Source organism: Hydra viridissima, unplaced genomic scaffold (assembly GCF_058129835.1).
Source record: "Hydra viridissima isolate aposymbiotic clone 2 unplaced genomic scaffold, HvirCarnegie_v1 scaffold_17, whole genome shotgun sequence".
In the NCBI taxonomy this organism is placed as follows: Eukaryota; Metazoa; Cnidaria; class Hydrozoa; order Anthoathecata; family Hydridae; genus Hydra; species Hydra viridissima.
Window position 1 is genome coordinate 2332837 of NW_028324316.1, and position 22714 is coordinate 2355550.

Genomic DNA, 22714 nt, shown 5'->3' on the forward strand with positions numbered 1-22714 from the left:
TTAATCTATTGCTTTTAAAAATTAAATAAAAATAAATTTCACCAATGCAGGTAGGTAATGACATTACAGATACTGGTCTCATTGTGTAGCCATCATTTGAGCTTTTGTAATGACAAGAGGATGTCAAATGAAGGAAAAGAGGAATCTCTTTTTTTGGAAAGCTGATACCAGGTTCATCTGTTTCCTCTGTTTGATTGTCGCTTTCTGGTCCAGATGTTAAGAGCTGATCTTCTTCATGACTTGAATAAGAACTTTGGGAGCTCAGCAATTCCTTGAAATAAAATACATTTCTTTTACATATATAAAACAAAAGTTGTGTTGTTAAACTTGAAAAGAACTTTTGAGATAAAATTTTTATCACTTTGGCAAGGAATAAAACTCCTTTGAAATTTTTATTCTTTTATTGTAACTTTGTTTTAAAAGCAAAAAGGCTACAAGTTTCCTATTTCTTTTGTTATAAATATTAAGATTCTTAGTAATTTAAAGTTATTTAGCATTGACTTTTTTATGTAAGTTCTAATTATAATGCAACAAGTGAAAAAGAAAATTCTACTTTAACTAATTAATTATTAACAAATTAAACTAGTTAATTTACAAATTATAGTTGTTGTTAACATTTTAATAACTCAAAAAAAGTTACAATTGACTTATTTATAATTATACTAATTATGTAAATATTTAGTTACAATTAATTATAATTACATTGATTTTAAATTAGTAAGAATTATCTTAACATTTATAGCAAATATATTAAATAGTTGTATGTGAAACTTCGTATTTATTTTCCTTGGATTAATGAAATTTTTAACACTCTATATTAGATCTAACATTATTAATGTAATTATTATTAAAATAATTATCAATATTGTTAATATATTTATCAGATCTAATTATATTATTATTGTTAATGATCTATATTATACCTAAACACTCTATACTAGTGCCTAATTTATGAATAAATATTTTAAATTATTCCAAAAATGTTTTAACAAGAATTATAAGAGTATGATAATTTATGAATAAATATTTTAAATTATTCCAAAAATGTTTTAACAAGAATTATAAGAGTATGATAATTTATGAATAAATATTTTAAATTATTCCAAAAATGTTTTAACAAGAATTATAAGAGTATGATAATTTATGAATAAATATTTTAAATTATTCCAAAAATGTTTTAACTAGATAACCAAGTAATAAGAGTAAAATAAATAAGAGTATGATAATTTAAGCCTGTAGACTTTTAATAAAATAGAAAAACATTATTTACATACAGTATCATTGCATGTTTCTTCTTGCTGTGAAGAGAAAAACATAAAGTATGGGTTATTTGGGACAGGAGTGAAATATTTTGCCAATATCTTCATAAAAAAATTTTTTATTTCATTTTTTAACACAAGATTATCACAATCAACTGTTTTTGATCTTAGTGAACCATAACTACTCATGAAAGAGCTTGATCCACTTGAACTACACTTTTTTTCTTTTAACTGTTTTTTGTTGAAAATTTGAAGCTGATCAGCTGTTTCAGGAAACACGATGTCTTCAATAGTACTAGATGTAGCATTATCAGCTTCAAAGTAACCGCATATGGTTTTAATGAAACGTGTTATATCAATCTCTTCTGTAAATTCTTCACAAACTAGTTCTATGGATAATTCAACATCATCAGAATCAAGAGCATAGCCATTCTGAAGACAATAGTAAACTGAGGTAACTAGTGCCCAAAAATAATGATCATAAACTGCTTGACATACAAAAGCAATCTCTTTTGAGCGGTTTTCAGGTAGTTTTTGATTAAGATGCCGTGGTGTAAGTGCACTTTCAGACAATGCAGCTGAGTAATCTTGAATAACATCTTGTTCAAACGAAGGAAATGTTGATGGAACTGCATTAATAGTATCATATTCACATTCGAAGATAAATATAGGGAGATTTCTTCGATTTGTGTGTTGATGATCCTTCAATAATCCTTTCTCTCTTTTTGTGTCTACCATGCCTTTATTTAAAAAATATATTTGTCAGCTTTAAAAATTTTTTTCATCCTTTATTATAAATTTCACAACTATTACAATTTTATTAATCCATACCTCACCATACTGATACCTTAATATCCATACCTTAACTTACTTAACTAACTATAATAACTACACCTTTACTGACTATATCTTACCATACTGATACCTTACTTATCCATAATTATATCTCAATAACTATAATTTTCCATACTGATGCCTTACTTATCCATGTAAATCATTATGAGCAGCCATTAATAAATCTTAGAAGTAAAAAAAAGCTTACTTTTGACAATATCTTCATGTTTAACAACTGCGTCTAAATCTTGGATTGTTTTTGGAACAAAGATAATAATGATCCTTGACCCAAATGACTTAGCATAGCAAATAAAATTAACTTCTAAGTTTTTGTAATCTTCTCTCATAATTGGTGCATTAAAATCTTCACACCAAACACTCATGTTGTTATCAATACATCTCTGACAAAGATAGGCTACAATTGTATTGATTGAGCTAGTACTTAAAGGTACCACATAATCTGTCATGTTTTTAAGTGTATTTGACAAATGCATTAATAAGATATCATTTGGATCTAAACAATGATAATTTATTACAAATAAAACATCAATTACCCACACATATATACCCACACATATATATATGTGTGATTTTATACCCACAGGTATAAAATCACACATAATCCACTTAAGTTACCTTTGTTAGAATGAACTGTCATCAGTGGATATAAACTTAGAATTAGTCTTGATTTCTTTAACAAAGGAAGAACATCAAATAAAAAAGGAACTTTTATCATGGAAGATGATTGAAATTGATCTGTTGGAATAATTGGGAGCTCACAGTTTTTGATAGGCGAAGATAATATTTTGCTTTGGCAGGACAAATGAAGAAACATGTAGGTACTCATTTCAGTAATGATTTGGGCATCTACTGCAAATATCTAATTAGTAGAGAATAAAAATAAAAATGCTAAGCTTTTTTATAAATATAAAAATGTTTTTCAAAATTCTGTAAAACTTAATGTTTTTACCTTTGAAGGTATATTTTTATACTCCATCCCATGTATGTATTCTAATGGAGTCTTTGAAGTATCCATTGTGCCAAGTTGTGGCTCAACCCAGATTTCAGTAACTAGTTGAGTATTTCCTTCAACATCATTTACAATCAAACATTCTGTTGAGTCATCTTGAACAATCTTTTCATCAGAACCTTTCAAAATTTGAGAGTGGGGAGGAAAAATTACATACTGAATAACGCAGCAGTTAGACAAATTGTCTTCTGTTGAATCAACCTAAATATAATAATTTTGTAAGTTTAAACTTTTTTAAAATGTAAAACTTTAAAACAGTTTTTTTAGCATTAAAATTTGTAAAACATAAAGAAAGCTTTAATAGAAAAACCATTCTCTAATTTTTTAAAGTAAAAACCATTCTCCGATTTTTCTCTCCACTTTTGGCAGCAGCAATAAAAACACAAACTTTAAACAATACTATTATTATAGAGCAACAATTAGAAAGCTTACAATAACATGCACTTCTTTCACCATACTAATAATCCCTTTATTACTACTGCTACAAAAGTGGAAACCTTCATGGAGACGTTGTCTGCAAACAAAAAACTAAACACTTTAAAACAAGATATTATAATCAGTACAGAAAACTAAACTATAAAACAAAAAAAAATCAACAACAAAAAAAGAAAAGAAAATAGACAAAACAATGAAGAAAAAAAAGAATGAAAAAAAAGTTTTTTTAAAGAACTCTTCAAACAAAAAACAAAGAAAAAGTAAACAAAAATAAACAATCATAATATCAAAAAAAAAAATAAGAAAAATATAAAATATATAATGGAAAAAATTAATATGAGAAAAGCAAATTAAAGAGCATTTTTCTAACTTTGATAATGCATCTAAAATTTGGGCCACATTTCTATCTTCTAACACAACATGCTCATAGTCATACATAGTCCAAACCCATCGCTGATTAAAGAGGTATTCTAAAAGTATTGAACCAGGTATACGTTGCTGCTCTTGCAACAACCTGCTCTGTTCATGAAAATCACTAGAAAAATCTGCAGAAAGTCGCTTAACAATATTTTTGTTCATCAATAACTGCACACTTTTGCGAACTTCATCGGGTATTACATCATACCTACAATAGATTTTTTTTACTAATTATTATAATATAAATAATTACTCTAATTAGAAATTGTCATAATTATAAACAATTTTTGAAACTATAAAAAAATGCTATAATCATATATAGTTTTTGTAATTACAAAAAATTGTATAATAAAATTATATAATTTAAAATTATATAATAGTTATAAATGATCATGGTTGTAAATGATTATTATATTGGGTTGTCCAATAAATCGTGTCATTCTTTTATTTATGCAATGATACTGTATGTAAGTTTTTTTACAACAACTAGCTTACAATTCTGGTAGTATAGTATTTCTTTTCGTTTTTTCATACCTTTTTGGAGCCCTGATATTTCTGCTTCCTAAAAATTTCTTTTATAGATCCAGATTTATGGAACTTCAAATCAACAAAAGCCAACATCTCTGACACCTTTTTGCGACAAAAATTAGAGCGCTGCTGTTGCTGCTTCACTGCTTGCTAGACATCTATTGGCTTCAAAACAAAATCAGCCATTTTTAATTCTAATTGTCACTGGAGATGAAAAATAGTGCTTTTACATAAACATGAAGCCACTAAGAGGATGGGTGAACAAAAATGAGACACCAATTGTCAAGGAAAATCTACATTTATGCAAAAACTATGCTCTGTGTATTTTGGGGAATGGAGGGAATTGTTTTTTAAGAATTGTTTAATAGAAACCAAACAATTAATGTGGAAGTCTAAAGCAAACTGCTCAAATGACTAACTACAGTTGCCCAGCAAAAATGACCAAATTATTCTCATGAACTGATCCTGCAACATGACAACACCAGACCTCATATTGCAACTCTCATGAAAAAAGCCATTTAGGAACTCCAATGAGAAGTTCTTCAGAAGATGCAATGTCAGGCATTCTACTCACCTGACATTGCGCCTTCTGATTTCCATTTATTTTGCTCACTTGAATGCTCTACATGGTGTTACATTTGAGATTGATAAAGAACTGCGTAATTGGCCTGAAAATTGGTTTGGTTCAAACAATACTGCTTTTTACCACTATAAATAATGAAGGGGAATATATAATTGATTAGCTGTACTAAATATGTCTTTGTGCTAAATTAACAACATGGTAATTTGTAGTTTTCTGGAATTGAATGCTTTTGTGGCACAAACTTGTTGGACAGCCCAATAATTATTAGTCATTTTTATAATTATAAGCGATTACTATAATGGGTAATGCATGAGTTATTGAATAAAAAAAAACAACTTTAATATCTTTTTTTGTAAATAAATAAAAACTTTTATCAAGTTTAGCTAAAATAAGGTATTTTTTGAATAAAAATTAGTTCTTTCTTATATAAAAAAACTCAATCACCTGGAAATGATCATAATTTTGCTTTAAATAATTTTAATAAAATCACTGTAAAAAATCAAATTAATTTCTTTTAGTTTAAATTTGATGCAATCAATCAAGACTTGCTTGTTGAAGCATACCAACTTTCCTTGTAAACTCTTTGAGTCAAATGTTTCTAAAAGCTCTCAATTGGTTTTGCTTGAGGCACATTTGGGCGGTTGAATTTCTTATCAGTAAAATTGCGATATTTGTCCATCCAATTTAGAGAATCTTTAGAATAATGAGAGCTTGATGAATGAATGGAAGAAGCTGTTTTTCTAAACATTGATTGACGCAGATTGATGTATTGAATGCTATAGCCTTGGAACTACAAAAAAATGGCTCAAACATACTATGATCAAATAGGGCTACCCATTTTAATAAATTTTTTAGAAATTTGTTTTTTCTTACAAAGTGAACACTTTCTGGGCATTTCTTTGGTGTTTGTCCAGTATCCAGAATTTCTAGACATGTTATCACCCGCAAAGCAAAAGTATTTTTCATTATTGATGACCAGAAGTGATATTTTAATAGAGTTGTTAACAAGTTTTATGCTTCTTTTATTTGTTGTTCACTGTATGTACACTGTATTTATTTTTTCATAATTTCTGTATTGAATATTCATATTTTTATACCAAATTTAAGACCCAAATTTCTCCGACTGGCCCCTTTTCAATTGTTGATAAGTCTCTTTAGTTTGGCGATCTTTTTCCTAGTCCAGGATGTCAGACAACCAGAGTGCTTTTTATCAGAAAAAGCCTAACCAATTTCAAGCCTTTTTAAGTTATCACAGATTGTATTTTGAGCTATTTCTTCTTTTTTGAAACAATTTACAACTTGACTATTTTTATATTAGGGTTTTTTTTACAAGAAAATGTTTTAAGACATTTTCAAAAAGATTCTCATTCTGTTGCACTTAACTTTAAATAAATGTGTTTTAAATAACAAACATTTAATAGATTTTTTTCTTTTTTTTTTTTTACATTTGCATCAAACCACTTGATTGTTTAATTAGCTAGAGTAATTAAGTTAAAATTTGTCCAACAACTCCATCAGTCGTTAAAAACAGAAACAAAAGATTACATAAATACTATAACAACATCAGTAACAACTTAAATATTATAAAGCCAGTACATACTTGACAAGGATACGTTCAAATTGCTTTGTTAGAAATATTATACATGGATGTTCTATTTGTGATTTAGTTTGCAAAGAAGAATTCACCACTGTTGGTTTTAGAATTGGTGCATGCAAATTTGTCAACTGTTCTTTCAAACTTTCAACTTCCTGTAAACAAACAAAAAAAACACATAAAATAAGAAAATAAAAGAAAAATAAAATGAAATAAAAAAACATTTTAAGTAATAGTTAATAAAAAGACAAATAAAAAGAACCCATTCATATTTTTTTGTCTTAGTGGACACACTAAAAGTCTATATAAAGCACTTTTTTTTTTTGAGGTTTAAAAATGTATTATACATTTAGTACTTTAAAATACTTATATAAATAAACTATATTGAGTTTTCCTTACTATAAAATGTTTCTAAAAATGCACTGGAGAGAGGAATTTTTCAAGAGCTTTTTATTTGTTTGTCTATTTCGGTGTTGCTTCGTTGGGTATAAATCTTTTCTCAATAACAAAAGGGAAAGGAGTTTGAGGCTTTTATTAAATTTTTTGCATTGGTTTTTAAAACTAAACAAACAAAAGTGCTATATATTTTTTTTTCTTCAAATATTAAGAGTTGGCATATTAGAGTTTTACGTGGAAACATGCAGAAGGAGACACATTTTAGAAGTTAAGTAATTTCAAAGAGTTTCATAGTGAGGAGCAGGCTAAATTTACTTCATGCAGCATCATGAATCGATTACTAGGGAATATAATATATGTAAACCCTTCTTCATTCACATTACAAAAGATCTGAAAAATGAAATTAAAAAATGTTGCATTTGATCTGAATTGTGGAAGTACTTGGTCTTCAAATGCAGGAAGAGAAATTCATGATGATCAATGATGCAGTTTCATGAATACACTAGAAACCAGAAACCACAGAACTAATGGTAATTTAGGCAGCTGTTAGCTATTCAAAACAAATATCTCATTAGTGCAGTTGAAAAAGCAACATGGTTTCTCTTGACTGAATGGAATGGGTTTGAAAAATAGAAAGAGCATAAATTGACCAGATTGATATGTCAATAATGTAGCTATAATTTTAAAAAACACTGATAAACTAAAAAGGAATGTTAAAAGTGAACTACTTTTTTAAATTCTTACAACCTAAAAAAAAAAAAAATCTCAGGTGGCACTGCATCAAACCTAGACAATTTTCTGATCCACATTGATCCATAATGCAAAGTTTAAATAATGCAAATATAAAATAAATGATTAATTGATAATTTAAAAAACTAATAATAATTCAAAAACAAGATTTTGCAAATTTTGTCAATAACTGTTCACCTTGATCAGGGTTGGACTGGCTTGAAAAAACGGCCCGGGAAATTTTGGTCCCAGCGGCCCACTTCATTGTATGCTGCATATATTTCATATATATATAGGGGCGCCGAGAGCCTTCACGCCGCCCATGACTGCGACTATGATTAACGCCCTTATTTTTCTAAATTTACCTATATTATATTTGTAAAGGACTTTTTATTTTTAGTTGCATTATTGTTTATTATTATTTAAAGTATAAAAAAAAAATTTAAACTTCCCAGCCTAAATATTGATAAAAAGAAATATTTCTAAAACACTGCTGTAAGTTGTAGTCTAGAAATAGTAGACACAATCGCTATTCAATATTGACTAGTATAGCAACTTTTTCATCGTTTGACTAGTCGATGCCAAGACATCAATTATTGCATCGTTATTAATTCTCGGAAGAAGGTCTTTTTCACAAGACATCAACATGAATGACTGTAAACTTGACTGGCTCATCAAAGTTCTTAATCTGTTCAAAATATACTTCAATTTCGAAAATGACCTTTCACAAGCAACTTGTGATGAGGATAATGTCAGCACAAATTTGTAAGCCAGAAACAAATTTGAATACACAAGACTATGCAAGTTAAACTTCTGGAGGACAAAGTAACAACAAACAATACATTTTTTGCAAGATTTGCATTTATTTCTGTGGCTGTCACTGTTTTCCACTTCTGGGATTGTAAAGACAGTTTCAGATTCTTCAGATTTATATTGTTGCATGTTGTCTGAGACAGAGTCAGATACTTCCGTGTCAAATATCAAATTATATTCATCTTCAAGAGTTATTTCGAAACTTTCCCATTTCCTTGCAAAGTCCGATAATTCTGTTTGAAGCTGATCCTTTGTTACACTAGCATCAAACTTTCTGAGCAACCCACTCAGATGCTGTAATGCAGCACTAGGCATTTTTTTCAAAATTTCTGCAAAATTTCTTGGATCTAAATAAAATAAATCAGCATATAGACTACCATGCTCTGAGAATCTCTGTTTTAAACTACTGATTACTTGATCCATTACCATGTTGTGAACATTGATACGAAATTTATCTTTTGCACTTTCAAGTAGTTGATTTGCTCTAATTCTTTTCTCTTTCAAACCAGTCTGAACTTCAATGTCGAGATTCCTTTTTCCCAGTTCACTGTTCGCAAGTTCTGAAAAATGTGTAGCTGCTTGAAAAATGGAATCAAAATTTCTATCTACTTTTCTTAACTCATTAATACTGTTTTGAACCATATTATAGGCTTGTAGTACATCCATTCCAGTTGTTTGCAAATATTCAGATAATGGCGTTGTGTGCTCAAATACTTTTAAAAACAATTGTGCCGTCAAAATAAATTCAAAACTTGTCAATGAATCTAAAAGAGCTTTCGCTCTGTAACGGACGTCATTATTGAATTTGATTGATGTAGAAATATCATGAAATGTTTGTAACATGTCAATGTACAAAAAATCAATAACTTGTGTTTCTTGATCGGAGGTTTTGATGAAGAAATTTCCAAATACCTTAGTAAGAGCTCTGTCTTTCCCCCACCAACGAGTTTCACCGATTACAGATATATATTTCAATTTGCTAAATTCACGCCAAACATTGAAGCGTAAACATGATTCCCGTAAAAATACTGCACATGTGTTCAAAACACCAAATAAGGTAGCAACTTCAACAGCTTTTTTAGTAACATCACCCATTACCAAATTTAAAACATGGGCATAACACCAAACATGAATCTGACCTGGGGAAACTGTATTTAACCAGGTATTGAATCCATTGTATTGACCTTGCATATTAGAAGCTCCATCGGTTGCATTGCCAATACATTTACTTACATCAATGCCTACCTTTTCAAAAACGCCACAAACCAAATCACACATTCCTTTTCCAGTTGTTGATGTGCAATTGACTATCGATATTACACGTTCATGTACAGATTCGGTTACATATCGGATCACAATAGAACACTGATCCTGTACATTAATATCTTGTGTGGTATCAATTTGAACACTAAACATACCGGCTTCTCTAATCTCTTCCACAATCATGCTCGTTAAAGATGTTGTTATTGCATCAATGACTTTATTAACAGTCGTTTTTGACAGAAAAGTGACCAAGTCGCCACGACCTGTTCTGTTGCTAACTGAATCATGCCGGGATTTGCTTTTTTGAACCACCTCTTTGATATGTGCTTCCAACAACGGATCAAATTTGCCAATTAGCAAAAGAATCTCTAAAAAATTCCCATGATCTACACTGTCATCAAGCAATGTGTACCCAGACTCTACTGCACCTCTGTAGCTAAGTCCACGCTTACCAATAACTTTTAAAGTTTCTATGATTCTTTCTAAAATTAAACGATTCTTTTTAACCTCTTCACCATGTTGGCGCGTATAAATACTTATAATATCTTTGGCATTAATTTTTAAAACATACGACTCTGTGCAGGCTGCATGGAGTGCACTTCTTTCATGTTCTGATATTCTTTGATAAATATGCTTGGAATTTGCAATGTTATATCCACTAATGAACGTTGATTGATCTGAAGGTTTGCTAAATGCCAGACAAAAAGAACAAAATAACTTTTGTGTGTTTTCTTCAAAGGTCAGCCAGTGACGAGGTTTATTATTTCTGAAATAAACGCTCTGGTAATTAATTTTACCGTTTAGATCAAAATTGTTTTGCTTCGGATGAAATTTAAAAAATGATTTCAAAATGTCTGCTTGTGGTTTCGAAAAATAATAATAATTGTTTTGAGTTACTTCACTTGGCTCGCATTGATTACTGTTCAATTTATATTGAGTGTCAGAGTTAGGATAAGAGGTTACATTGTCTTCAAAACTATCTGCCGTTTGAAATTTAGAACCATGTGCATCTGCCTCATTACGTGATAATAATACCGCATCAGCGGGATTGCAAATTGAATGGAGATCAGTTATTATTTCTGTTGTTGCTACATCAGCCATATTGATATTAACTATTGAGTTAGTACTAAAAGATGTTGCAAACATGTTCGTTAACTTTTTACATTTCTGGCCATCGTTCTCTAAACATGCTTTCTTTCATTCTTTCTTTCTCAGCACCTCCTTTTCGTTTATTCATTTTCTATGGGGTAGAGTATGTACAAACGAATAAATACAAATGTTTAGTATTCGAACTTCGAATACTAAACATTTGTATAACTATTAGACAAATAAATTTGGTTTGAAACCGTAAATTCAAAAGAAACTAAAGCTGTAGATGACTTTACTTTTTCTTTCTTATTTTCTTTTTCATTTTTTTTTATGCAAATTTTCTTGTAAGTTTGTTTTAATTGTTTATAGCACATATATTTTTTGGAAATGGTTTTAACTTAAAAATAAGTTATGAATAATTAATGACTTAAAACGCACTTGTTGAAGTTTTTACGTGCCTAACTTTTTTTAAACTTGCAGTGGAAGCACACTTGCTAACGCTTGTACTAACACCGCCTAAAGATAAAGCGCGCATGCTAAACTCACTATTAATATAATACTTCTTTCGATCAGCTCAAGATGGCTGCCAAAATTTATATAATTAGCCGGCAAATGGCCTTTAATTAGATGTAATTAGAGGCCAGAAAAAAAGTTATTATATTTTTAGTTAAATTTTAATTTATATTTTATTTGGAAAATAAAATGTAGCCTAACTAAAAATATAATATAATTTTTTATGCCAACCGGCCCACCGGGAATCTCCCGGTATCCCGGCGGCCCAGTCCAAGCCTGACCTTGATGCGATCTTTCCCAGGTGTACCAGCAAGGAAACCAAGCCGAATAACAATACACAGGCCTTTGTGTTTTAATCGAAGTACACAAAATGATGAAGGCTTATCTTCAGAGTTCCTAAAGGATGATAAGGTTAATTAAACAAAAATTTAGGTAAACAAAATTCTCTGATCTATAAAATTTATCATACATTACAAAGTCAGGCAACTAGTTACAATAATAAAAATAAAAATAACCTGGCAATAAACTTTATGTAAGAGTGATTCTCTAGAAGAGTAAACGAGCACCAACTTTTTAACAGACCGTTGAATGCAGTTACAGCAGCTCGACAATGAACAGAAGGATAATTTTTATTTGACATTGGCATAAAAAGATCCTTTGTAATAGGTCTAATGTATTCAATATATACAATAATTAATATCTAAATATTATAACTACTTTGTAATAAACACAAACCTGCCTTTGGGTTAACTTTTTTTCAACTTTATAAAAATGTTATGTATAAATTTAATTCTCTTCCAGACTGACAATTTTAAAAAATGCACAAAATTGCAACAAAACTCTTAAAAACTTAAAAATGATTAAAATCAAAGTAAATAGTGAAAGAAAAGACAGCATACTTTCAGAGGAAAATACATCACCTATCATGTTGGAGCAGAATGCTAATCCTATGACAATGCAACCATTTAGACCTAAAATTTTCTTTTGTTAAAACTAATTGATAAGTTCACATATTAAATCATGAAATAAAAAAAACAATATTCTTCTGAATCAAAGAAATTATAACTATGGTTACCATGTCCTTGTGTCCATACTGACAACTGGCTTCCAAAAGTTTGCAAACTGTATTTCAGCTGGTTTTGATTTTCTAAAAAAGTTTTCCTTTATTTATTTACCCAAAAAATACTTATATTCCAAAAAAAAAAAACATCAAACATGAAATATTCTCACTTGCTGTTGCCATACTGTAATGCCAATATCTATGTAAAAAGACAAATTCTTAAGTCTTATAGCACTATTATCAAAATATTTTATTAAACAGTACTTTAAAACTAATACTGAATCTAAGATAAACAAAAACTCCTACTGGTGTGTCAGAATTAGGAGGCATGAAAAACAAAGGTGATCCTTGAGCAACAGCATCAGGAACAAGCACAGCAGTTGACTGAGTAGGAAATAGATGTAGTTGAACAATTAATTGGTCTGATGCTTCAAGACTAAAAAAAAGTAAAATATAGGGAAAACATGACAAAAGGTCAATGATTTAAGCAGTTATTTTTAATGATTGCAGAGAAGTTGTAAAATCATATCTCTGTAACCACTTGGTTTAGCAATTATTGCAATAAATGCTAGCACTTCCTGTAGATAAAAACATATCAGTTACAAACAAAAGCAATATTAGTTACAAACAATTTAAGTTTAGGAAAGACTGAACATACTAAAGAGGTAATGATAAAAAACTTATGCAAAACTTTTATTCTCTAGATTCATAAAATAATGTCAAAATATTTTTTTTTTTTTATAATATAAAATTTCATAATAAAAGTTTGCCATAGAAGTAAAAGTGCATATATTTATATGCCCTTGTGCATATACAAATTTTGTATATACACAGTCAAAACTGAGTATTTTAAATGTATTTTACATATCTTATAACTATTAAATACATTAAAAAAAAAAGTAAAAAAAAAGTAATACATCAAAATAAATTAAGAATAAAAATTTTTACTAACCAAATTAAGATTTGAAAACTAAAAAATTTGGTCTAAAAAAATTTTTTTTTAAGCCTTTTTTTTATACTTACTTTTTCATACTTAGTTCAAACTTTTGAAGTACCAATTTTCTAAAAATAATATTAAACAAATTAAAAAATAATCTTGAAACCTATTTTCTATGTAGTTTTCTACAAGTACATACCAATCTTTTTTTTTAAAAGGAAAAGAAATTCATTTTGTAAATTCTGATTTATAATTTCTTATTTAATCTAATTACCATTAAGCATCAGACTTTTGGTTTTTTGGTAAAAAAAAAAAACACCAAATTTTTATGATGATTTAAGAATAGAAACAAAATATCTCATTTTTTGGTTTGATCAAAGAATTGAACTATTTTTCAACACCTTCATAGTTGTAGAGCAAATGCTGTTTAGATACCTGTCCCTTATAGAGAATAAACATAGGAAAACCATTTAGATCACCATAGGTCATGGCTATTCCATGACCCATTAACTTCTTATGATCTCCAAATATCAATTAAAATACCATGTTTTTTTCATGGTTTTCCTATGGATAACCCATAATCCATGGTTTACCAAATGGTGACCAAAAAGCAACTGAAATACCATGTGTTCTTTTCACAGCTCTTCATGGGACTGTTTAGGTTATTGAAATCCCATACTATTTTAATTGGCATATAAACATGCAAACCCAAGCCGCATAAGTTTTATGATACAACATAAAAATATCATCAGATATTTTCTTGACCATCAAATATTTTTTTGATGGTAAAAATTGGGACCCATGGGGTAACCTTAAAACTCATGTTGTTTTTTTTCATGGGATTTCAATCAAAATCTATGGGTTATCCATTGAATTCACATGGAGTATTTCTGTAAGAGATGTACGATTAGTCTAAACAATTGTTAAACTGATGGAGCAACATTTGTTAAATATGGTAGATACATCCCATCCAAGTGCTTCCAATGTTTTATACAACCCCCTTATAGTCCCATCATATACATAGCAGAGCCTTCTTTCTGTGAATCAATCAATATTTATTATTGATAAAAATATTTGGATTTTTGGTCAGTTTTACTATTTGACCTTTATCACCCCCATGTTTAGGTGAAAAACTACAATATAAAATATAACAAATCAACATTTTTGGAATAATGAAACCACACTCTGCGCCTTAATTCAGATATAGCATATTCAACATAAGCTATACATAATCAAACATAAAAGTTTTTTTTTTTTTCAATTTCCCTACAAATTATGTATTATAGTATATTCAATTCCATTAGAAGATAAATAGAGAATTTCAAACTTTCTGCCATTTTGATTATTTGTTTTGTAAAAATTTGAAAAAGTAAAAGCAAAACTACCAAGTAAAAAAAAAACAAAAAAACCTGAAGTAAGGGTGATTTGTTTGCTTTGTGCTTGTGATGTCCACAAGAAACTCATATGGCCCACTGACACTTACTATCACTTCTGTTTTATATGGCATGGATTCAAAAGGCCAAGGCTAAAATAAAATAAAATAAAATAAATAAAATAAAATCAGAAAATTTAGTAAACAATCATCAGCAAGAGAAAAATTTGTTTCTATAATTTCATGTGAACACAATAATTTATTGATAATTAATGACACAAAAAAACATTTTTAAATGAATTTAAATGTTTTGGATAAATAGTATAAACTATTTATCCAAAACAAATATCAACCATCAAATGTTAAAAAATTTTTAACACAACTAAAGTTCTATAAAAGGTTTGCAGTTTTTATGTACTCTTTTTACTACTATTTATTTAGAACACATTGTAACTTCTTTTTTTATTTTTGAAATTGTTGAAATATTTTTTAAATCAAATTTTTTAAATGATAAGATTCAACATTAATAATTTGTAAAAGTTGCTCAGAATGAAGAAATAAAAACCCTGGTAAAAAAAATTGTACAAAATGTTCTTTCCATTTTTTTGTTTTAGACTTTAAATGATGAGTAACTTAAAGCAAATTTAATATAAACAGATTATGTGAAGTATATTTAATCTGTGAAGATCCAATAATCAATTACCTAATTCTAAAGTCATATTGACTAAAATATTGACTAAAGTCAATATGACTTTAACATCAGCATTCTTAACAACAACTAGAGAACCAAGTTATATTTAAAAGTTCTTTCCATTATTCAATTCTTGGCATTTTTCGTCCCGTCTATTTTTTCGAAATTATTTTCAAAAAGATAAATTTTTCTATAAAAGTATTTGTAATTAGAATCAATGCATAAGAAAGAATGAGACTCAAAATTATTTTTTTTTCAAATTAATTTTTAAATAACTTCAACTCAAAATCAAATCAAATTAATTTTTAAATAACTTCGACTCAAAATCAAATCAAATGAATTTTTAAATAACTTCGTATTGGAATAAAGTTAAAAAATCACAAGCAAAAAATGTTTTGATAATATTTTTGGTAATACTTACAGCTTTTGCAATATATTCAATTGTAACAAACTCTTTCCATGGTCGCACAAGCTTAACTTCAATGAACTTATTGTCTAATAAAAAGGAGGGAAAATAATTTAAGGTTTATCAAGTTCTGTAAAACTAATCTAATTGTTATAATTGTTCAGATAATATTTCTTAAATTTCTCAAAAACAAAAAAATTATTGCAGTGGAATGAGATATTAGAACATAAATAGTTAAAAAATTATTCTTTGGATAAATTTGGGTAGTAATCGGTCACAGAAACAGTCATAACAGTTTAACAAAAAAGCTTTGGTAGTAAGTTAATGTAAGGTGGGGTTTGAATAGAAAATCAGCACTTGCAGTATGCTTGTTTTCTTAAACCATCACAACAATAATAGTTTGAAGATTTAACTTTGAAGAAAGTTTATCCTTAAATTATAGCAAGACAAAATTTTATTAACTAAAGTTTGAGACACAATATCTTCAGCCAAAATATTACAAATAAAGCAAACAAACTGACCCTTAGTAATTCTTATTCCATCTGTAACATAACCTTCCCTGGAGCGGACTGTTAGAACACTACACAAAAAAAAAGAAACAATCTGATAACAATCAGTTAACAGCAATATTCACTTTTTTTAACAGATTTAACGGCACAATTCAATTGAATGGCACATTTTAACCAATTTTAAGAGAAGTTTTGCCTTGATATTTTAGTTTGCAATTCAAACTCCATATAGCGAATGGTTTGCTGGGTCTGAGGTGACAACATTGGTTTGGATTCCTTTGTTAGAAAATTGAATTCTTTATTCCATGAATCAATTTTATATGTATCAATATCTCTTTGAAAGTTCCAGCAAAACAGAGCATTGTGGTAAATATTCATTTCTAAATCTGATGATAGAAAATAACTTATATAAATAGTAAAAACTAACTTATTTCATTAAAAACATTAAAATGAAATAATCTCATACTTACTGTCTGTTTTTCTAATAGGAGGACACTTTACAAGATATGCTCCTGAAGTTGCAGTTGCAATGAATTGCATTAGAGTGCAGTGAGGAACATAACCAAATCTGAAAGAAATACATGAATGAAAACCCAATTTTTTAATATTATTTTATATTATTATTTTGAAATATATCATCATTATTTTTGAAATACTATAATGAATATTTAGAATTCCCCATTTTTTTATATTTCAATCTTTTTATTAAACAAACAGGATACAAGGTCATTCGTATGTACAGCTTTTAAAATAATCTAAGCTATAAACAGTACATTCTTCAACAGTTAACAAGTTCCAGTATTTGCTGTGGTATCAAAGCAAACTGCTATAACAAAAGATTCAAAATGCTAAGAGTTGAATTTAAATAGAACGACATCCGCTGTACCTCACCTAGTCCAAAAAATTAATACAGACACTCTAAGAAGTTTCAGTTTACCAACTGCAGCAGGTATAACTAGGACAGGCAAATGAAAAATTAGAATTGCACAACCTGAGATATCTATTACCTTCTTTCCACCTCAATATACAAGAGATTTGGTTGTTTCCTGATGTTTTATTTGCTTAGCGGCTTTCTTACATATGTTATGAGATCATTGTTATTTTAAAAGTTAGGGAATGTAATGAACAATTTTACCAGTTAACATAGATTCTTTTAACACGCAAGCCATTATTATGGTTGCACTACATACCTTTGTGTGATCTAACTTTTTATTAAAAGCACTAATTATATAGTATAAACATTAAATAAACAATTAAAATGAATTGAAAAAACAGCACCAAAAAACATTCCAATTTTAGAAATGTTTTTCCTTTACATTTCTAAAACTTTGGAGGTAGTTTATAGTAACATGCAATGCATCAATTGAAAGTGCATCTTTGCAACATTCAAACGTTCTTCTCATAGCTTGTTGCTTCTTCCTGAAATAACTGTATTCTGTGTTTTTAATTCTAGATTGATATTGAGTTCACTGGTGTATTCAAACTCAATTTCTTGAATCTTAAACCAATTAATTGAATCTTGTTTCTAACCCTAAACAATTAAATCATTTGACATTTAAATCATAATTTGAAACCTCTTAATTATAACTTACCCTACAGCAGCACACTTATAACCACTTCCAACTTGGATAAAAGAACAAACTGCAGCTGAATTACGGACCTGTGATAGAAGAGCATCTGCTACATAAGCATTCTCCATATTAAAAACTCCATCAGTGATTACAACAATAGCTAGAAAGTTAAAATTGTAGAAAGTTAAAATTGAAAGACTGGAAAATGTCATAATATTATTATTGAAAATAAATTAGAAAAAAATCAACAACAAAAAAACGTACCAGCACTTGCGTTGTCAGGAAGAAGCTGGAGAGCAACTAATCCATCACGAATGATATAAAACAGACCTGTTTCAATAGGTTTTGTTTGCTCCTTCCCACTTGCAATCTGTTGGAAAATATAAAACAAAACTCATAATTTGATAAGAAATTAAAAAAATAATTTTTTTAAGTAAAATAAACACACAAAAATGGAAAATTGAAAAAAAAAATTTGGGACTTAATGGCTTAAGTAAAATGTGAGATACCTAATAACAAATTAGCAACCACATGAGCAATTTTTTATTTTACAAGTAATAATACACTTAACCAAAAAATTAATATACCACTTTCAAAAATATTATGTATTTCCCAGATTTATCATTTACAAAGATGATGTTAATTGTCATTTGAGCAGCACATCTGTTAGCAATGAAGACAAAAGTTAAGTCATGATGATTATGGTGCAAGGTTTGTAGAGACCAATGATCATGCTAAACAACTTGGCCAAAGCAGACCATGAGCTACCAATGCCGTGGAGAATCAGTCTCCAAATACAACTTGCTGAGTTTAATGAAACTGCTGTTAGCCAAGATACCATAAGAAGAAGACTTTGTGCTTTAAATTTATTACCTCGGGCAGCAGCTACTGGTTCCAGATTGTCTGTAGACACACTTGCTTTTGCAAGAAGACATATGAATTAGGAAATACATGATTGGGAACAGGTTTTATTTACAGATGAGTCAAGGTTTTGCCTTGTACTGATTGTCACCCAAGAGTGTACAGAAGACCAAATGAAAGATGTTTTACTTGTAACATTTGAGAAAGCACTTTATATGGAGGTGGCTCATTGATGGTATGGGGCAGAATATCTTAAACAGCTTGCACAGGGCTTTTTTTTTGTTGATGGTGGATGTCTGACTTCTCACTGATACATTGCAGACATTTTAGAACTTTTTGTGGTACCTTTTGTACCATACATTTGAGATGGATTCCTTCTTATGCAGGATAATGCTAGACCACATACAGCACATATTGTTACTGAATACTTAAATAATGTTAATATTCAAGTTTAGGAGCTTGCAGTCCAGATATGAACCCAGTAGAGCATCTTTGGGACATAATGGGAAGTCATGCTAGAAACCAACATCCACCACCTAACAGTCTACACAAGCTGCAACAAAGTCTTAACCGCGTATGGGAAGATATCCCTCAAGAAATGCTTAAATCTCTAATTGAAAGTATGCCACACCACTGTCAGGTCATAGCATCAATAGGTAGTAACACTAGATATTGATAAGTCAAAAATGTTTCAACTTAAGCTGCATTAGTGTGTATGACAATAATAATCATTTTACTTTAATTTGTTAAACAAACCATATTTTTGGTTTTAGTTCTTTTTTTCACCATCTTCAAAGTCAATTTTATTATTATCATCGAAATAATTATATTCATGTGTTCTATTCTTAATATGTTTGTCAAAATATATGATAATATTGACAACAATTTGAAAAAATCAAAATGTATAAGTGGTGCAATAATTTCACAGTTCAGTGTAGTTACAGTAGCAAAAAAAATGACTAGCATCAACAACAAATTGAATTATAAACTAAAGAGAAATTTTTACCCCTTGATTTTGCTTACGGAGCTCCTCTGCCATAGCATTTTCAAGAATCTGTAGCTTCCTTTTTAGTTGACATAACAAATACTTTACATTTTCTGTATTGACACAATAACCTTGTACTAATACCTATCATAAAAAACAATTTACTTTCAATTTTGTTGTTAATGATATCAAAAATGTTCTTATAAAATCAATAAATAATATGAATAAAAATTCACCTGACACTCTCGAACATTGATAAAAGTATGAGCAAGCACAGTTAAATGTAAGCGAGGTTTTAAAACTAGGGAACTTCCAGGGATGCAAAACTATAAAAAAAGTAATAAAATTAAAATTTAATTTTTCTTTTATTATGTGTATAACAGTTTTTAAGTGGAAGATAGAGATACTTCCTGCATGGTTTTAATGCTTAATCTAGATTAATTTCGTGGCCTACTATGACAATACAGCATTAGATTTAGCAAATAGAATGATACTAGTATAATAAGTAAGAAGCATAAAATACACCAGGTTTAAATTCTCAAAATATATGTAAATGCCTAACAAAGAGTTCATTAATATTTATTGGGTTTTACAATTAGAAGCTTTCTAAATACTGAAAAATCCTCAATAATTGATGATGTTACTCATACAAACAAAGCATAATACACCCCAAAACTATATAATACATATACTCTGCAAAATTTTTTTGATTGCTGTAACTTGGCAAAGATCTTTCTCAATAATACTCAGCACCATCCTCTTACTTTCTAAAAATTGCACAAATAGCGTAAAGAAGTTTATGTCAAACAAACAACTTATAGTAATTATTTTAATTCAAATTCCAATCTCTTTATTATCTGGTATTTACATAATGGAATTATCCTATATAATCCAAATTTATAGTCACATTTTTATATTCATTACTGATACAACTCTGCTGTATGCTATCTCCTAATTTTTCCTAATTTGATCTTTCTGAGGCTGTCTTCTAATTTGACTACCTAATTCAACTTTTAATTGCTCAAAATATTATTGCAAAACGTTTTAGTGACCAAAAAGCAATTGTTAAAAAAATATCTTTTTGCCAAAAACTGTGGAAAATTATATTGAAATACTCTTTAAGTCAGTTATTTGGTAGAATTTCAGGCAGCATTGGAAACTGTATGCCATGCTGCATCATTTTGTTTAGACAAAAGATCAAGGCTGAGTCAATTTTCAGACAGCATTCATAAAGTGTTTAAAGTAACAGGATACAATATATCAGGTTTTCTGACCATTATTACCATTAAAGAGTACTAAAAAGCTGCATTTTCAACTTTGGAATAAAAAAACTTTAACTTGATGTAAGTTAAATAAATATATTAAATAACTTAGGCTTTATGAGAAATGATTATTAGTAATAAATTACATTTTAATTTTTTTTTTTTAACTTTAAAACTTGGAAGCAAAATGTTATTTTTAAGTTAATTATGTAAAATTGAGCTTCTCAGATTTTTCTTAGTTTTATGATATTTGAGAAATGATCGATTTTATGATATTTGAGAAATAATACTTGGTCAACATATATCACTAAAAGATCTCCAATAAAAAACAATTGAGTAGTCAAAAGTTGAATAAGGTTAAAGATACTACTAAAATGATGATACTGTACTAAAAACTTTAAAATGCTCATTTAATGTGAAACATATAAACAAAAGATCAAGGCTGAGTCAATTTTCAAACCATATCTCTAGCATCTTATATTTTTAAAATTAACTTCTTAAACTCTGACACTTTTGTAATCAAACTTATTAATTTGAAATTAAAGATATTTGAATCATTAAGTTAATATAGACCTTTTATTATCTATTTGAAAAATAAAAACATTTAAAAAACTAACATTAGCATATATCTCCTAGTAGCTTACTACTTTATCTTTAGTAGCTACTACTTCATTAAATTAGTGGTTACGAGCTTGAAATTATTTGACTATCAACTAAATCAATTGATATATTTTTCTAAGTCAACCAAGATCGAATAATACCTTTTTTAAAATTGACTTAGTTGACTAAAAGTCAATCTAGTCAAAATATTTGAATAAAAATTTTATTATGATCATATACTTTTATGTTGCTTGACATTTTATTTTTTAGATGCTATGAAACAAATAGAACTTTAAGAGAGTAAACAAAAAAACTAGGTGGTATGTAATACTGTTATAATAACACATGTTGTTATAGCAAGAGCATTTTCTTTTTAAATTTTAATTCATCTAATTTATTAGACACCTATGAATGATATTCTTATGCATCAACTACTTATAAAGATTTCTCTTTATCAATTGGTCAGCATCATAACAATATTAAAGGTTGATAAAATTAAATCAAGTGAAAAAATAGAAATAAGGATGTCAGGATGATTATCCAATTAAATTGACTTTTAGTCTATTAGTAAAAAAACCCATAGTTGATTAAATCGACTTTTTTATTTTACAAAGTCATCTAATTTTGACTTTGGACTAGTCAACTTTTAGTTGCTTTAGTCAAAGTTGATAATAACACTTGTAAAAATAATATCAACAAACTTCACAATAATAAAATATCAAAAAGCTTCACAATAGTAATATTTAAAACTTAATTGTAAAAAAAATACTGGTTGAACTAGTCCAACTAGTGTATTTTTCATGTTCCCAAACAAATCGTCTATCAGAACATTTCCAGTTTCAGTATCCTAAAAACAACGCATAAATAAACAAAACTCCATTTATTGTTTTTAAAATCCAAGATCAACACAACTGTATTATTTTTAACATCAAAAAAACATAAAACTGGATTGTTTTTAACATTGAATAAACACTAAA

General features: G+C 28.5%; 2 protein-coding genes across 6 annotated transcripts in view; both read right to left on the reverse strand.

Annotated features, from left to right (window-relative positions):
• Positions 1 to 22714, reverse strand: part of LOC149877043 (KICSTOR complex protein SZT2-like) — a 42007-nt gene that overhangs the window by 18786 nt on the left and 507 nt on the right. For 4 of the 5 annotated variants that reach the window (XR_016448319.1, XR_016448320.1, XM_090074513.1 and 1 more), the window contains exons 3-27: positions 22507 to 22584; positions 20112 to 20201; positions 19897 to 20019; positions 18294 to 18399; positions 18051 to 18189; positions 16929 to 17026; positions 16655 to 16844; positions 16471 to 16529; positions 15965 to 16038; positions 14890 to 15005; positions 13567 to 13605; positions 12850 to 12979; positions 12714 to 12742; positions 12559 to 12630; positions 12404 to 12454; positions 11999 to 12151; positions 11765 to 11879; positions 6687 to 6835; positions 3929 to 4183; positions 3556 to 3637; positions 3064 to 3324; positions 2730 to 2973; positions 2302 to 2607; positions 1275 to 1999; positions 43 to 271 (exon numbers count right to left, since the gene is read on the reverse strand). Coding sequence is in view for 3 of the 5 variants with exons in the window: in XM_090074513.1 (XP_089930639.1) it covers positions 43 to 271; positions 1275 to 1999; positions 2302 to 2607; positions 2730 to 2973; positions 3064 to 3324; positions 3556 to 3637; positions 3929 to 4183; positions 6687 to 6835; positions 11765 to 11879; positions 11999 to 12151; positions 12404 to 12454; positions 12559 to 12630; positions 12714 to 12742; positions 12850 to 12979; positions 13567 to 13605; positions 14890 to 15005; positions 15965 to 16038; positions 16471 to 16529; positions 16655 to 16844; positions 16929 to 17026; positions 18051 to 18189; positions 18294 to 18399; positions 19897 to 20019; positions 20112 to 20201; positions 22507 to 22584 (3913 nt within the window). In the remaining 2 variants the exon portion in view is untranslated. Of the gene's footprint in view, positions 1 to 42; positions 272 to 1274; positions 2000 to 2301; positions 2608 to 2729; positions 2974 to 3063; positions 3325 to 3555; positions 3638 to 3928; positions 4184 to 6686; positions 6836 to 11764; positions 11880 to 11998; positions 12152 to 12403; positions 12455 to 12558; positions 12631 to 12713; positions 12743 to 12849; positions 12980 to 13566; positions 13606 to 14889; positions 15006 to 15964; positions 16039 to 16470; positions 16530 to 16654; positions 16845 to 16928; positions 17027 to 18050; positions 18190 to 18293; positions 18400 to 19896; positions 20020 to 20111; positions 20202 to 22506; positions 22585 to 22714 lie in introns of those variants that run through there. The other variant, XM_090074516.1, reaches the window with a different exon arrangement.
• LOC149877044 (zinc finger MYM-type protein 1-like) lies at positions 7001 to 11154 on the reverse strand. The gene has a single exon (XM_090074517.1). It carries the CDS (start codon positions 11025 to 11027, stop codon positions 8349 to 8351), a length of 2679 nt encoding a protein of 892 aa, XP_089930643.1. The 5' UTR covers positions 11028 to 11154; the 3' UTR covers positions 7001 to 8348.

What these genes read in the sequence shown, in the direction of transcription:
- LOC149877044 (XM_090074517.1), bottom strand. Translation starts at nt 11,027, where the DNA reads ATGTTTGCAACATCTTTTAGTACTAACTCAATAGTTAATATCAATATG.